This window comes from Hyperoodon ampullatus (genome assembly GCF_949752795.1).
Source record: "Hyperoodon ampullatus genome assembly, chromosome: 14".
Taxonomy (NCBI): Eukaryota; Metazoa; Chordata; class Mammalia; order Artiodactyla; family Ziphiidae; genus Hyperoodon; species Hyperoodon ampullatus.
In genome coordinates, this window is record NC_136927.1 from 25,307,588 (window position 1) to 25,324,766 (window position 17,179).

At 49.4% G+C, this 17,179-nt stretch overlaps 1 protein-coding gene across 3 annotated transcripts in view; it reads left to right on the plus strand.

The window, feature by feature from the left end:
- The window catches only part of DNAJA3 (DnaJ heat shock protein family (Hsp40) member A3), a gene marked incomplete at both ends in the record, with an annotated part of 32,823 nt that extends 16,982 nt beyond the window's left edge, over positions 1-15,841 (plus strand). For 2 of the 3 annotated variants that reach the window (XM_079719364.1, XM_079719365.1), the window contains 6 exons: positions 4,124-4,271; positions 5,310-5,374; positions 6,856-6,984; positions 7,474-7,589; positions 8,347-8,444; positions 13,888-13,991. In XM_079719364.1, the coding sequence (XP_079575490.1) occupies positions 4,124-4,271; positions 5,310-5,374; positions 6,856-6,984; positions 7,474-7,589; positions 8,347-8,444; positions 13,888-13,991 (660 nt within the window). Of the gene's footprint in view, positions 1-4,123; positions 4,272-5,309; positions 5,375-6,855; positions 6,985-7,473; positions 7,590-8,346; positions 8,445-13,887; positions 13,992-14,611 lie in introns of those variants that run through there. The other variant, XM_079719366.1, reaches the window with a different exon arrangement.
- Between the last annotated feature and the right edge of the window lie 1,338 nt (positions 15,842-17,179).

Consider the following 17,179-nt stretch of genomic DNA (forward strand, 5'->3'; position numbering starts at 1 on the left):
CCTGTACAGTGAAGTGGAGTCCCTTGTGCTATACAGCAGGTTCTCATTAGTTATCTATTTTATACATATGCATCCACCGCCCCCCCACCTTGGTGTCCATACATTTGTTCTCTACGTCTGTGTCTTTATTTCTGCCTGCCAGTTGTTGATTAGGAATATCATTTCCGTTTTATATTAGCTAGTTTTTGAATAGGTTGTATATGCAAATCATTAGAAATTCAGTGGGTACAAATTGAAAACTGTAAGATAAGTCTCCCTCTCAATCTTGACTTTTAGCCATTGAGTTCCACTCTCCAGAAGCATCCTTTTGTCTTTCTGTATGCAAGCCTGTGTGTGTGTGTGTGTGTGTGTGCATTTTTTCATACCAGAGATAGAATACAATTGTTAGCACTGCTTGTACCTTGGTGTTTTGTTTTGTTTCTAGTTCTCAGTATGTTTGGGAAATACTCTGCATTTATCGTGGCCTCAGTCTTTTTTTTTTTTTTTTTAATGTTTGTTTATTTGGTTGTGCCGGGTCTTAGTTGTGGCAGGCAAGCTCCTTAGTTGTGGCATGCAAACTCTTAGCTGTGGCCCGCTGGCTCCTTAATTGTGGCATGCAAACTCTTAGTTGCAGCATGCATGTGGGATCTAGTTCCCTGATCAGGGATCGAATCTGGGCCCCCTGCACTGGGAGCATGGAGTCTTATCCACTGCGCCACCAGGGAAGTCCCTGCCTCAGTCTTTTTATGGCCACGGTATTCCTTTATATGGACACATCACCGTTTGTTTAGGCAGGCACCTGTTGCTGGATGCCTAGGTGGTTCTTATTTTTTTCATGTTATAGACAACAGATACCTTTGAATAGTGTCATTCCTCATATTCATTTTTTGAATATACAGGTATCTATTATGCGTGAAGTAGAACATCTTTTCTAAGATTTGAGAGCCATTGTTTTGTTTTTTTGCATGTATTCCATCTTTTGTCCTTTTTTTTTTTTTTTTTTTTTTTTTTGCTGTATGCGGGCCTCTCACTGCTGTGGCCTCTCCTGCTGCGGAGCACAGGCTCTGGACGCACAGGCTCAGCGGTCGTGGCTCATGGGCCCAGCTGCTCCGCAGCGTGTGGGATCTTCCCAGACCGGGGCACAAACCCGTGTCCCCTGCATCGGCAGGCAGACTCTCAACCACTGCGCCACCACGGAAGCCCTGAATATTTTAAACATTCTTTTTGATGGCTAAATAATAGTCCACTGATGGGTGTGCCCAGAGTTACCTGTAAATAGTCCTACAGCTTAGTCTGAGAAAGTGAAGTTGTGCTTACATTCCTCTAGAGGGCGCTCTTGGAGAGGATGAGGATTCCTGTGGTTACAGTTTTGTGAGTTGAGTTGCTGCCACTTGTTACAGATACTTTTTATTTTATTTTATTTTTGGCTGTGCCAGGCGGCTTATGGGATCTTAATTCCCCAACCAGGGATTGAACCCGGGCCGTCGGCAGTGAAAGCTCCGTGTCCTAACCACTGGACCGCCAGGGAATTCCCTACAGATACTTTTTATTGATCCTAATTCCCTCTCACTTTTAAGGTCCTTTCTCCAAGGCCCTGAATTGCTATGGCTTTCTTTTTTCACATTTCTTAGGTGAACATTGAGATAAGACAAGCTGAAGTGTATTTCTCTCAAAATGTAATGTTTGAGATTGGGAAAAAAAATTTGTAAGACATAGCTAAAGGATTAGTATTCCTAATATGTAAAGGGCTCTTTCAGAATAATGAGAAAAAGACTAACAGCTCATTAGAAAAACAGGTCAAGGTGAGAAGAGGAAATGCAAGTGACCAGCAAATGTTTCTTGCTGGCAATCAGGGAAGTGCAGGTGGAGCCAAGGAGATGCCTGAAGTTCGCCACACATTTCAGAGATGGGTTCAGGCCCTGCTGACAGGCCTGTGGGATGTGGCACTAGTGTGCACTGATGGTGGATGTGGAAACCACCCTGGCCACAGCTGCAGTGGCTCTTCACCTGCACATATGCCTCTCTCTGTGGGGATGTAGCCTATAGATCACACCTGGCAAATAGCACATGTACATGGTGTCCCTTGGAGCCTGTGTGTAATAGGAAAGGACTGGACAGCCTCAGTGACCACCAGGAGTGAGTTGTCTGAAAAATACACTGATGAGGAGTGCTCTCTGAGATTATTAAATTGTTAAAAACAAAATAGCAAAAGCCACAGAACTGTGTGCATGGTATGCTACCTGGGCTTATTGAAAACTTGTAATGCACAGATGGATGGTTTGAAATGTGTGTCTATAAAAGTAGGATACACAAGAATATCACTACAGCTGTGCATCTATGGAAGGTGCCTGGAATGGTTAGGGGCCAGGGGTGAGGGGGACATTTAACTTTTCGCCGTACCTTCATTTTTTACTTTAGAATTTTTTTTAGAATTTATTTATTTATTTTTGGCTGTGTTGGGTCTTCGTTGCCGCACATGGGCTTCCTCTAGTTGCGGCGAGCAGGGGCTACTTCTGTTTGCGGTGCGTGGGCTTCTCATTGCAGTGGCTTCTCTTGTTGCAGAGCACGGGCTCTAGGCACATGGGCTTCAGTAGTTGTGGTGCACGGGCTTAGTTGCTCTGCGGCATGTGGGATATTCCCGGACCAGGGCTTGAACCTGCATTGGCAGGGGGATTCTTAACCCCTACACCACCAGGGAAGTCCCTACTTTAGAATTTTGTACCATACGCACATAGGACCTTTTCAAATAAATATAGCACATAAAATTGTATTGTATTTTTTTTTTAATCTTTTTATTTATTTATTTATTTATTTATTTGGCTGCGTCGGGTCTTAGTTGCGGCATGCAGGATTTTTAGTTGCAGTGTGCAAACTCTTAGTTGCGGCGTGCGGGATCTAGTTCCCTAAGGATCGAACCTGGGCCCCCTGCATTGGGAGTCTTAGCCATTGGACCACCAGGGAAGTACCTAGCACATAAAATTTTAAATTTAATAAATGTTTGTCTTAGCAAGTCCACCTTTGGGAATCTGTCTTAGAAAAAAAAATTAAGACATCAGAACAGAAGGATCTATGTGAAGAGATTTTTTTCTTCACCGAAACAAAAATTAAATATTAAAATGGAAATTGAAATCTATATATATTGGTCTGGAGGAATGTTCATGATGTATCATGAAGATGAAAGGGAAAGCAAGTTGCAGAACAATAGTATAATATATTGTCATTATAAAATTTTTACTTAAAAAGTTTTTTATGGAGAGAGAGAGAGTGAGTGAGCGAGTTGTGGGAAAGAACACCTCAAACTGAGCTACCAAGAGCTGGTCACCTTGGGAGTCAATATGAGGGGGGAGATTAATAATTTTTTTATATATGTCTGTATCCTTTGATTTGCTATAACAACAGGTATTTGATAATTTACCAAGAAAAAAACCCCCAAGGATGTTAGGTTAAATAAAAAGGTAGCCGATTTCCAGTGCCCAGTGAGGAGCTGATGGGAGTGGCCACAAATTGTAAGGCCCTACCAGCTGTGCGAGGGGCTGGGAGCCAGGGAGGCTCCTGGAGGACTGGGGTGGGAGGGGCTGGGGGGATAGGGAAGAAGAGACCCCTGGCGGGGGAGCATGAGCAGCACCAGTGCCCGCGAGAGGAGCTGCTTGCCTCCTTGCTCCCAGGGTACCTGTGATGGGGGCTGGGGACAGTGGGGGGCCCTGGGAGACAGAGAGGCCAGTGCTGCCCCTCCCTTGGAGTGGGCAATGGCAGCTCTGGGTGGGGGTTGCATCCAGCCATCACTTTCCTCTTTCTTTCCCTGCTTTCCCAGCTGTCCTTTTGTAATGGTGTGGGGGGGTACTCTTTTTAAAGCATATTTGCTCAGCTCCCAGGAGTTTCGGGAACTTCTGTAGAGAGGCAGTGTCTCATTTTTCAGCCTCATATAATCAGATTTGTGGTTTGGGATTCAGAAGTTGGTGCGCTCTAGGTCAGATTAACAGTTTGAGCTCCTGCACCTGTGTCTTTAGGCAGTATGTTTTAGTGCATGTGCACGCAACACGTGAATCTTTGGTGAAATGTTTCTCGTGCACATTGTGGTCCCAGGACCTCGCTGTCAGGGTTTACCGGTGTCTAAGGGTCCCGTTTTTCTTCTCCTTTTTATCAGGAAACCATAAATACAGGCCCTTTTGTGATGCGCTCCACATGTCGGAGGTGTGGTGGCCGGGGCTCCATCATCACGTCTCCCTGTGTGGTGTGCAGAGGAGCAGGAGAAGCCAAGCAGAAGAAGAAGGTGGTGATCCCTGTGCCTGCCGGTGGGTCTGGGGCTCCTCCACGCGCAGGGGCTGGGAGCCGGGGCCATCGTGTCCTTGTTTCTGGAGCCCAAACTCGAGGAGGAACCAGGGTCTCCTTGTGTTTTCCTCTGCACCAGTTATCCTTAAAATCTGCACACATGTCAGGTGGGGAGATGAAACCCGACGTGGCCGCTCTGCTTCTGCATGAAGGACTCCCCCATCTCCTCCATCTTCTGTCCCAAGGCCAATGTCGTCCCCACTGCCAGCCCAGCGGGCAACACCACCCCCTCCTCCTGCCCCCAGGGCCAGCTTGTGGCTGCTCTCCCTAACTGGCTCCTGTTCCTAGCCAGTTTCCACTGTGCGGTCTGATCATGTCTCTCATCCTGTTGAAGACACCGCAGTGACTCTCAGGGGCTGAGAAATGGCCTCCCCTTCGAGCCCCTGGTGGTCTCAGCCTCCCCTCCTTTTAGTCTCCCCCTCATTACCTGCCCTGCAGCTTCCTGACTTTCACGTAGCCCCTGCCTCCCAGAACAGAGCCTTTGCATACGCCATTCCCGGTGACTGAAGCTCACTGTCCACCTTCTTTTCAGTAGGTTAACTCTGTTCTCCTGGAGCTCCCAGCTCAAGTGTCACTTCCCCGGGGGAGCCTTCTGGAGCCCTCCCTGTTCCTTAGATGTTCCTTTGTCTGGAGTTGTGATCTTTTCTTTCTAAGAACATGTCTCTGTTTGTAGTGATACATTCGTTAGTGTTGTTATTTGGCTAATAGCTGTCTCCCCAATTAGACTCTGAACTCACTGAGATACTAGGTGGACCTGGCAGTAAACCGAAGAAATGAATAGAAGGGGCTTTTGTTCAGTTATCAATTATTGTATGTTGCACCTTTGGAAAGTTATTCTTGTTTTAAGTTATACTTGTTGCTATCTTCGGTAGTTGTGTTATTGCTTGTTAACAAGAAACAGAAATGAGTAAGTTGGTGGGTTGTAAATGGATCTAGCATAGAAAATGCCTTGGGAGGTCCCAAAATAATCATTCTCTTTTGAACTTTGTTTTTACTTACAGGAGTCGAGGATGGCCAGACTGTGAGGATGCCTGTAGGAAAAAGAGAAATTTTCATCACATTCAGGGTAGGTTCTCTGTTTGCACAGCTTCTGTCAGGCCCTTGCTCTCCTGGAGAGGGTACGGCCCAGGCTTCTCATAGGAGAGGTAGGAGCTTCACAGAGTGTCTGGCCATCTGAGTTTCCAAGGTGAGCAGTGGCCACTTTGGCAGGGTGATTAAACGTGTGTTACATCAAGCTTTTGTGCTAAATGGGGAGAGAACAAAGTTTCCTCGAGGTGTTTACAAGTTGGACTCATAAAAATACAGAAAACATCTCCTTGTATTTTTTATTTATGTATCGAATTGTTCATAGGGACAATAAGTGCCAAAGCTACAGTTTTACATACAATGTGCAGGGCAAACCCACTTCTCTGAGGTGAGGGAAACATGAGAGGAGGGGCGCCTTCTGCCAGCGATTCCACCAGACGTGTACCCGAGGAAGTGCAGTTCACAGAGGCAGGGTGTGTGACAGCCTCGTTAACAACAGTGAGACAGTGACAATAGCCTGCTGTCCTTGGAGAGGAGAATGGTGAGTGGTCTGCGCTGTGGGCCCAGGGCACCTCAGAGCAGGAGGCTCGCGCTACACGTGTCAGCATGAGACGTCCTGGGACTTCTCAGTTACAAACAGGGAGAGAGCAGGTTGCAGGACGAGGGAAGGAGGTCATCTGTGTAAAATTTTAAACCATGTGAGGTGGTGTTATGTATTGTTTAGGGACATGTAAACATGTAGGAAAAGTAAACAGATGCTTGTAGGAATGACACCTACTAGATTGGCCTGGTTACTCTGGAGGGGTGAGCTGGAGGTGGGGAGAAGTCACCTGTGTCCTAATGTTCTGTTACCTAAGCTGGGTTGTGGAAACACCGTGTGTTATTTACTTTGCTGGTTTACCTATATGTGAAATATTTTATAATTTAAAACAAAGAAAAAAATAATGTAAAGGGTGAGTCTTCTAGACTGAGAAATCGAAGACAAAGGCAGCGGGCTGGAAGCCAATCTATAAGGAAGGTTTGGTAGAGAATTCACATTGTTCGCAGCTGATAATAGAGAAGAAAAAAAGAAAGAAGAAATCACTGGAAGGCAAAGAATGTCTTTGACACACAAAAAATAGTGCTTATAAAATCAGAATAATTCCAGTGTTGCCAGTCTGACTTGAAGGTAGTTTGTACCAAATGACTCTGGAAAGTAAACCGTTTTCGCCTTTGTAGATTGTATCAGTCTGTGTTTCTTTATACTTTCCAATAAAGAAAGATTTTTATTTTTTTAATGTTCAGAAGCTGATTTTACTTTTTTACTTCCCTCAACAATTGAACAGCTTGATCTGAGATGACACTCTTGTGTTGCAGTGAAGTAGGAACCTCCCCTGTAACTCCCAGAGCCTGGGGGTGTGGTTGCTTTGGTGAAAGTACATTCTCTCCCTGATGCTGTGCTCTGAGCTGCTGAGATGTGTCTGTTGCCCGCTCTCCAGAATGACTTCTCTGAGCGTAACCCCCTCTCGTGCTTGGCTGTAGGTGCAGAAAAGCCCTGTGTTCCGGAGGGACGGCGCAGACATCCACTCCGACCTCTTCATTTCCATAGCTCAGGCCATTCTGGGAGGCACCGCCAGAGCTCAGGGCCTGTACGAGACCATCAATGTGATGGTAAGAGGGCAAGCGTGGCCTCACCACCCTTGTTCTTTTTTTCTGAAACGAGAAGTGGCTGGAACCTGGGAACAGCCAGCCTGTCGGGGATTTGAGGAGACAGTCTGGGTGTGGGGGGGAAGGAGGAGTGTTGGCCGTGCCTTGGGTGTGACTTGGCAGGGAAGGCAGCTCCCGGGCCATGTCCACTGCTGCCGGGCCGGGGAGCGGCCTCAGTGGTGCCCCAGTTGGCTCTGCCACCTCCCAGGTCTCGCTCGCCATGCTCCCTCAGTCTTGCTCTGGGCTCGCCGCCCCAGACTCCCTGCCCCCAAGGCCATCACAAGCTCTGCTTGGGTTGGACCTGGCTTAGCCAGTTTCCGTGTGGTGTCTGGTGGGTTTGGTCTAGAAACCTGAATGGAGTTCTTTTCGGGAATAAGATTGTCTTCACGTAGTGAAATGTTTTCATTTGGGCAACTGGAAACCAAGGAAAACCAGAGATTCCTTTCTTTATAGATTCCCCCTGGGACTCAGTCAGACCAGAAGATTCGCATGAGTGGGAAAGGCATCCCCCGGATTAACAGCTACGGCTATGGAGATCACTACATTCACATCAAGATCAGAGTTCCAAAGTAAGCGCTGCTCAGCTGTGGCGAGGCCCGCCGATCTCTGCAGCTTTCAGCACTGGGCAGGAGCCACTTGAGGGCTTCTTACCTGCTGAGTTGGTGCTGAGCGGCATGGTGGTTCAGCACCGAGCCCGACTGCCCGGCCTGTGTGACTCTGCTGCCATAAGCGCTGAGGCTTAGGCGGGTTACTTCTCCCTCTAAGTCAAGTGTGTCCTGCCTGGGCACTCCTGAAAGTAGATGTAATACAAAAGCTCGACCTCGTTGAGTTGCTGGAAGATTAAAGGAATAACCCATAGGGAATGCTTAGCTATTGCTGCTGCTGTTGATTTTGTTATTATTGTTCTCAGGTTGCCTGCCATCTGGTGGGAGAGACCTATAACCAGATAGTGGTGGGTGATGTCTGTGGTGTCTGGGAGAAAAGTCCAAGCAGGGAGCCGTGGGCATCCGGAGCAGGGCATGCCAGACTCCGCTTGGGAGGACTGGGTTTCCAGCCCTCTCTTTAATTACATCATTTCCATTTTGTTCCCCCCTGTAAACTATTTAGCATAGCCACAATGGCAGTTGTTTAGAACAAGTTAGGGTAGTTCAGGAGGTTTATTTTACGGAAGCTTTGAGGGCGTGGGCTCTTGGGTTCAGGGTGTGTCCTGTGCCTGGGTTGCGGGTCTCGCATTTCCCACACGCTGCGTGGGGACTGGCCACGTCCACGTCCTTTAAAGAGCTGCCCAGAGGAAGCCCTCTGACACTGACTGTGCTCGGTCCACAGGAGACTGACAAGCCGGCAGCAGAGCCTGATTCTGAGCTATGCTGAGGATGAGACCGACGTGGAGGGGACAGTGAATGGCGTCACCAACACAAGCACTGGTAAGGTGGCCCAGCGACCTGTGGGAGCCCCCAGCCCCTCGGAGGGTGGACGGTTCAGAAGCGTGTTGGGGTTTCCACTTGGGCAGAGCAGAGTAGAAAGAGGGGAGCTGAGGGCTAGGAACGGCGGGGGCAGCTGCGCTCCAGAGTAAAGCTGCTCCCCCTTCCTCTGCACCTGTGCTGCTTGCCGAGGTTAGCGAGTTCCACGATGCTTCCTGCCAGGTAGCAGCTGTGTGTCTCAGAGGGCTGCTCTCCTGAGTTCTATCCTTGGTTCTGCCACTTGCCTTGTGACCTTGGGCACATCCCTACCTGAGATCACCTTGTAACCACTAAAGGAGAAGATGGGTTGGGAGGCTTAATGCATTCCTCTCCCAGAAAGCTTCTCCAGGATTTCAGAGTGTCCTGTAAACAACAGCTACTACAGCAATGAAGGACCGTGGTCACATTACCCCAAATCTGCCTGTTCATAGCAGGCCTAAATTCTGAATTCCTAGGGCAATGAAAAACAAAACACCTTATTTACCCTGAGCTTAAACATCATAGGCCCTCTGTAGAGTAGAGTTAAATATTGGTGATTTGATACCAAAATGCCCACAGGCAGAAGCTTTGGCCACGGGAACTTTGGCCACAGCCCTCCTCCCATGGGATGGAGGTGCTCTGCTGAGAAAACGCTGTTCTCTATCGGTTGGGCCTCTGCTGGGGCCGGGACAGGCTGTGCCAAGGGTGAATTGGCTTCAGCTGCCCAACATGTTGCCTCCTCTTTGCATCATTTTGTTTTTGTCTGGGTCCTGGATCTGCCTCTTACCTTCTCAGAGCTTGAATGGCATTAGATCAGTGTATGGTCATTCAGGGCAGGTGATCGGAGCGGGGGATGGGGGCTTGGTCTTGTAGCCCCTGGGTAGGGGTGGGGGTCCCAGCAGCAATAGCCTTTGCGTGGACTCGGCTGAGCTCCTGTTTTGTTTTTGTTTTTTGTGTTTTTTTGGCTGTGCCACGTGGCATGTGAGTTCTGAGTTACCAGATCAGGGATCGAACCTGCACCCTCTGCATTGGAAGCGTGGAGTCTCAACCCCTGGACTGCCAGGGAGGTCCCCTGAGTTCCTGTTAAGTCTAGGGGACCAAGTCCTCTGTGAAAAAGCAGCTGCCACAAATCCTGTCTGTGGCCAACTAGGCACCAAGTGGGCACTTATTTTAGTGGTTTGGTTCATAGACTTTTTCCATATTTTCTGTTACTATCCCTTGAACTAAAAGGAAGTGGGAATGGTTGTTCCATGTAACTCTACTTATGCACCTCTAGCTTCTTCCTGAGTCCCAAATATTTCCGCAGTCATGGAGCATGTGAGATTTGTTCTGCAGCCAGTTCTCAGCTGTGCCCCCTCCCACATTGGGAACTTGAGGTCCACCTGGGCCTTGTTCACTATATTTGAATGTCAGGTATTAGTCATCACCAGTTGTTGTCTTCAGTCCCTTTCTGAGAGCTTAAATTGGGAGTTGATCATGTAGTCAGCTTATGAGTGTTCTTAGAACCGTCATTACTTTCATGGTTCTTTGTCCTGTTAGCTCATTCCCTGTCCCCTTGTTCAGCCAGGATTTATTGGAACGCTCCTGTGTGCCAGACACTTCGCCAGTTCTTCCTTTAAATGTCTATTGACATAATTTTGCTGAGTATAGGGTAACTTTAACATAGGCATTGGATGCATTTGTGAAAAGTGTTTATAAAGTAAAATGAGTATGCCAAATTATTATTTTTTCCACTTCTGTTGTCATTTCAGAATTGTATTCCAGTGGGAAATTTGGCTGCCAGGCATAATTCTTTAAAAGGCATTTAAGAATCTTAGTAATGGCTTCAAAGAATGCATTGTCAGTCAGTCTGCTACCTGGGTGTGGTTAAGCCTCTTGTTACTTGAAGAAAGTTACCTTTGTAGTCCACGTGTGAAAACACACCAGTGTACAAAATTCCCCTCCTGTCAACTTCCTTAAGGTGACTCCTATTTATTTAAGTAGAGCCTGAATCTCTTTTATTAAAGTTTTACTAGAAGCAGTTGCTTGCAGTCATCAGTGGTTCTTGGGCTAAAGTGTCACTTCTTAATAGTCTCTAAGTGAGATAGTCATCGGAGACTGTCACTGCAGATACAAACGGATTCCTGGGTGTCTTTGCTTTCATTACGGGAAGGCATTTGGAATAGTTACAATTATGTAGGAAACTGACCTAAAGTTTTTGGTGGGTTTAGTATCCCTTGTTTACTTTTGTTCCCTAAAGCCCCTGCTGAAAACCTTAATGTCTGACCCTGGCTTCATTCCCAGTCTGTGAAGCAGGAGACCGTAGTGAGCTTGGGACCCTTAGTGCTCTCAGGGGCCTGGGGTGCTCTGAGGTTACCACATGGCCTTTTGGGTTTAGAGACAGTGTGGCTCATTATTTGTGTTTCTGGATCATCATTAATTCCTGTGACAACCCACATACGTACAGTTAGCTGTCATGTAGGAGCCTGTTCCATAGCTCGTTATTTGGGGATCCCACTGCGTTCTCTTTTGTGACAAGCGGACAGTTGACTATAGAGCCCCTTTATCTAGGCAGGGTGGAGGCAAGAGGAAGATGAGGGAAAAGACATTTTAGTGGAATGAGGGGTGCTCCACTGGTTCAGTCTGTGCGTGTATAGACGGCTCAGGGAGTCAAGCTGTGAGTGTAGACCTGCACCTCTACCTGTAGGGTGGGTCCAGTTCTCAGAAGTCATCCTGGAGTCCTGTTGGCTTCTGTTTCTTCACACAGATGGTCATTGAGCATTTGCCACGTGATAAGAAGCAATGCACAGAGAGATAGGGTCCCTGCCCCATCCAGCTTAAAGTGTGAGCGGGGAGGACAGGGCAAGCACTGAACCCCCAAATAAGCGTTAGACCTTGCTTATAACACTAGGGGTTTGTGACTGTGGAGAAAGGTGGTACACATTCCCAGAATGAATGTTATCTGGTTATTCTTCATTTTGTAAAGAGCCATCAAACACTTACGCCTGGGAATCGCTGCCTGTAAGCTGGGAGCATGTCCTCTTTGAATCCCCTGCACGTGCACAGCGCCTGTTAGCTGAGTTTATTTGAATTCATTTTCCTTCTGAGGGATGGAAACGTAACCCCTGCTCAGGCAAGCTGTGTGTGGTCTGATAGAGGAGTCCTGTGCCTCGGGTCCGACCTCTGCCTGAGGTTGGCTGAGCAGCCCCTCCGCTCTGGTCACCTCCTGAAGGCGCGGACTGGAAACGCTCATGCAGTGCCTGTGCAGCTGGAGGGATCATGGGCATTTCCTGTTTATCCTAAGTGCAGGAATCATGTGCCAGCTTGTATCCTGTAATGAGACCAGAAGGCATCTGAGTGCTCAGGACATCCTGTAAGGACACGTCCCTCCTCCCATGGGCCCAAAAGCGATGTAGGTATAGACTGCATCATCCGTGTGCAGAGGCTCACAGTTTATCCCTGACTTTCGGTTCAGAATTTTAAATTCAGTGTTTAAATCCTTTGATGTCCCTGTCAGTAAGCCTTATTCCTGAAGGAGCCCACATTTAAAATAGAGAAAGATAAGAATGTGTTCTGGTGGCAGGGGGTGAGAATTTCCAGGTGTGTCTGTGTTCTGTTTTATTTTTTGGTTTTGAATCATTAACCCGCTAACTAGGTATTTATTCTGGCTCTCCCAGACTTTGGCCAAACGCTGTGGCCCCGGGGCATGACTGCAGGGACAGCAGAGTGGGGGTGGGGGTGATGGTGGTCACTGAGTGTTTCTGTGCCCCATTGTGACTAATAGTTAAGAGCTTGGGTTCTGCTATCAAATGATTCAAGTCCCAGCTCTGCCATTTTTAGCTATAAAGCCTTAGGCAAATTTCTTCACTTCTGAGCCTCAGTTGCCTCATCTATAATTTGGGGATAATAGTAGCATCTACTTCATAGGGTTCTTCTGTGATTAAATGAGATCATGTGGATAAAGCATTTGGCATGATACCTGGCACATGTTAAAAGCTCCATCAGCAGCAGTAACTCATAGTGTGAGACACACACACACGTGCACACACACACAGACTTGCTGTCCCCTCACCAAGGACATAACAAAATTCAGTACTTTTGCCTTGCCTTGCCTTGTCCGAGGAGGCCCAGGAAATTTCTGGTTTGTGGATTCCTTTGTGTTAGGAGAGTCCTTTTTTGTTACTTAAGTCTTTATGTAAGAAAAGGGGGCATGAAGGACTGAAGGAGGGCACACCTGGCCTTGTAACCTGTGGCCGTGGATGCCTCTCCCAGGGGCCTGCCGCCGTGATTGTGCAGTGCCCGGGTCCTCACCTGGGGAGCCCTGGGCATTGGGCTTTTGTGGTTGCTCAGACCTCTGTCAGCACATTCTTGTTTGGGGCCACCGCTGTCTCTCTGAGGACATTCCTGACTTAGGAGAGCACGTCAGGTCCAGAGGATGGCCCGGGAGGCTGTACCCAGGACAACCTGCCCCACCCCTGCTGGGGGCCTGTTGCTCAGAGCTTTGGGCCTCTCACCAACAAAGGCATCTTAGACTGAGATCTTGGAGACGTGACCGTTTTGTACCCTCTACGCGCTGTACTTGATGTACCTCTCCTAACATGTTGAGATGTGCTAATTCTCCTAGCACAATGAAAAATATTGAGTACAGTCCAGCTCATAACAAGTTGGCCCTCTGCCTCGTGGTTGGCAGGTCTTTAAAACGATGTGTTTGTGCAGCAGAATTGCTTTCAGTGGGCCCTGATCAGCTTCCCTTTATCTAGAGCATTTGGAGCCAGATGCTTGCCCAGTGACACACAGGGTCCTTGGCTGCCGTTGTCATAGATGAGAAGTGCGCATGTCCTGGGATCCCCAGGTGTCCCAGAGACGGTTTGTGCGCACCGACGGGCTGTGGAAGCTGGTCGGTTGGTCTTGGTGCATGTTCTTCACTTCTCAGAGCCGGTGAGTGAGAGCCTGGACTTTGGCGTCTGACTGCTTGGGTCTCATCTCGGGCCTCCTGCCTGCTTACCGGCTCTGTGACCTTGGGCATGCCACCTAACCCCTTTGTGCCTCTGGTTTTTGGTTTTTTCATCTGTGGAATTTACCTGTAAGGTTAGCCTAAGGATTGAACGAGCTAATGTGGATGCCATGTGGCCTGGCCCAGAAGACATCTGGCACTTGGCTGTATTTCTATTACGGTTGTTAAGGTAGAGACAGCTCCTTTTTGTCCCTTTCTATTTCTTGTCTTCCTCTCGAGGGCCAGTGACTCGAGGAGCAGTTGGGATGCTCCGAAGTGCTGAGTCATCTGACAGGTGGGGCAGCCCTGGCCAACCGGGGTGCAGCCCCCTCTCCTCTCCGGGTGGCACTTGGTGGCTCCTTCAGTGGTGAGCCCTGGGTAGCCAGGCGGGGCCTGGGATGGGACACATGGAGGTGTGCGCCCTTGACCCCAGTTCTCTCTGCTGTTTGTGCCCAGGTGGCAGCACCATGGATAGCTCCGCAGGAGGCAAGGCTAGGCCTGAGGCTGGGGAGGACAAGGAGGGACTCCTTTCCAAACTTAAGAAAATGTTTACCTCCTGATATCCCAGCCGAGGTAGGAAAACCCCTGAGGTTCCTCCCCTTTTCGTTCCCCTCTGTGAACTAATCCGTTTTCTGTCACTTTAACCAGTATCGTCCCCCCACACCCAGAGTTGAAGAGGTTCCAGTCTCAGGCGTGGTGTGTCTGGCTCCCCTCAGAGCCAAGCCTCAGCCCGTGGGGAGTCAGCCGGTAGTGCAGGGCCGAACCGCAGATAGTAGCTGCTTCTGCGGCTCCACTTCCTGGAGAGGTTGCTGCCTCCCAGCCCTCCTTCCACCAGCTCCTGGGGGCTCTGCGTCCTGCCGTGGTGAGGACCAGTTTGCCCACGGTCACAGAGGGCAAGTCATAGCAGAGCCAGGCCTAGAACTCAGATCTCCCCAGTCCCCGCCCTGTCCTGCCTGGGAGGCATGGGGAGGTGTCAACCTTGGTTAGGGCTGGGGTGGGGGGCACTGCCAGGAGTCCTGCTTGCTCACTGTGGTGTCTCGGGACTCACTTTTTACTTGTGCTGGTCCCTGGTGGCTGGGGCTCCTGGTGCAGCTCCTTCCCAGGGATGACAGAAGCTCACCAACAGGGCGTGTTCTTCCTGCGATGCCAGTGAAACGTAACTGTTTGTGTCTTGGCTCAGGAAAACGGTCCACTGGAAACTAGGCCGGGAGCAGCAGCCCCTCCTTGCGGCCAGGGCATCTCAGATGCAGGAGGATACCACACAGCAGCACCGAGCCCCTGCCTGCAGAGGCCCTCTAGACCACCTTGGAAACAGCAAAATCATGTGACAGTGCACCTCTCCATGGAAGGGTCATGGTGGACAGCCCCTGGGCAGTAAGGCATGGCAGGTCTAAGGGCTGGTAGTTTCCTATCCATGGGTAGGTAACTTGGCCTCTTCTGGCTCTGGCAGAGTCAGACAGCTGGACATTTCTTGCAGAGCTAAAACTCTGATTTGGAATCGAATGTGGTTAAAGAATTAAAGGCCATGCTTACAGCTTAAAAATGAAGCCTTAAGCTACACCGAGTTGTGAAGTGATTAATTTCCCTCTCAGCAAACCTCTGGGAGGTTCCAGAATGAGTCTTTCCTGACAGAGTTGTCTTTTCCAGGAACCTGGGGCATGCACGCCCCACTGGTGTCATCCACCCCTCAGCAGGGGCATCCCCTGCTAGAGTTTGTTTTAATTCCGAAAGGTACCAAGCAGCTGGAACATGGGGGCCTTGGGGGCCCGGGGTGACACATATGAAGACAGTCCCTGGAGATGCTACTCTTGATCACATGGGCCATGATCTCTGTCAGGATGGATAGTCCTTCCTCCCACCCCACTTGGGGTGGCCCCTTGTCCCCTGACGGTTGAGTTGTGTTGTTCTAAGCCGGGTGTCAGTGGAGCTCCTGCCCTTCTGCTGGACCACAGCCAGCCGTGGCCTGGGGCCGACTAACAGCCTCTTAACCCGGAGCCCTGCCCTGCTTCCTGCCAGGACCTTGGTTCTCACCACTCACAGTTGACCTCTGTTTTCAGAAGTGTGTTTAAATTATTCAGTGCTAAGAATAATATCAGTCTTTTCCTGATAAACGTTTGTTCAGAAAAGGAGAGCACAGTCTCAGCAGTTGAAGGTTCTCCACCATCCAGCCAGAGCAAAACACTGTTTCCCCAGCCTTGGCTCGTAGGATGTGTGGGTTCCATTGTGTTTCCAGATCCCCCCGCTGTGGTAAGACAGGTTAATGGAGAACACTTCTGATTAGTTCCCTTTTTGTTTTCCTTCATAATTTACTAAAATAAAGCATCTACTAGTGTCTGCTCTAGGAATGTAAAATGATTCTGTATCAATGTAAATAAGATTATCTACTACAAAGAGATATTTAAAACCTAAATTGTCGTCATTTCTTCTTTGAAAGAGTTCAGACAGCTTTCTGCAGGTGGCCCAGCAGGGGGTTACTGGTGGTCACCTGCCAGTCAGGCCACCCCACGTCTCTGCTGGCCTTCCTGGGGCGGCTGGAGGTGGCTGTCCTAGTCCTTGGAGTCACGTGCGCCAAGCGACGGGTGGCGCTCTGACAGGCGCTGACCCTCTCCAGCCCAGATCCCAGAGTGGGGAGGGTGCTGATCTGACGAATGTTCTAGGGTTCGGCATGTAGCTTTTTCTTTGGGAGCCTGCGATTTGAGAGATGTACAGTGTGGCCTACTTAGGTCCCTACACGTCACCACCTCCCTCACTAGATTTTTTTTTCCTCCATTATTTTCAGAGGAATATTAAGGTATTTTTTTGTGTTGCAGTGTTAGTCCGGGCTGTCTCACAAAAGCCCAAGTGCTGTCGTGGCTGGAGTGGGCCCCGAGCACATAGCTCTGCCCCGCTCTGGGTTCTGAGCTGAGCAGGTTGAGGTGTGAGGGCACTTGCTGGGTTGGGTGAAGAGGCTGGGAATACCTGTTGGGTGAGAAAGGGGCTCAGTGACTTCCTGCCAATTTCCAAATTTGTCCTTCATTGAACAGAAGTTTGTCAAGCGCCTGCTGTGGACTCAGTATGGGCCTGGAAGGATCCTAGACCCCGGGGTATGGCGGTGGGGAGCTAGATGGTTTCTCTCATGATAGCTTAGGTTTTCTTCCTGGAGAAGCCAACCGAAGTCCCACTCATGGCCTGTCTTCTGAAAGCAGAAGCCTAGACTTTGAAAGGGAAAAGTGGATTTTCTTTCTAGCGAGACATCTTCATTGCTGTACTGAGGCGTCCTTCCCTCAGATGGTCAGAACGTGGCGGGGCAACATCTGTAGAATCAAGCCCCACTCAAGGCCTGGACTGGATTTGGTTTATTCCCACAGCTGGATCCTGAGACGTGTCTCCAGACAACTTCGCAGCCCGAGGTGGGGCTGGAGCGTGAGGTGAGGTATTTAAAAATACAAAAGAGTATCTCCAGGTCCCTGAGCCTCTGGGGATCGAGAGGAGGAGAGGTAGATGGTGTGAGCATTTGCTGAAATGTTTGGAGCGTGGACAAGGGAATGCACTGGAGGCTCACAAGGCCTGACCATATGGGCCCAGGGGAGTCAGACACTGCTTCGCACAAATGCCCTCACGTTGCCTTCACAACAGCCTGGCCAGGGGGCACCGGGTGAGCAAACAGACCCGAGAGGCTCGGCGACGTGTCCATGGCCTGCTGCTTGTGGATGAGGAGCGGCTGGAGCCTGGCATCAGCTCCCTACAGTTCGCCCTGGACCTGGACCCG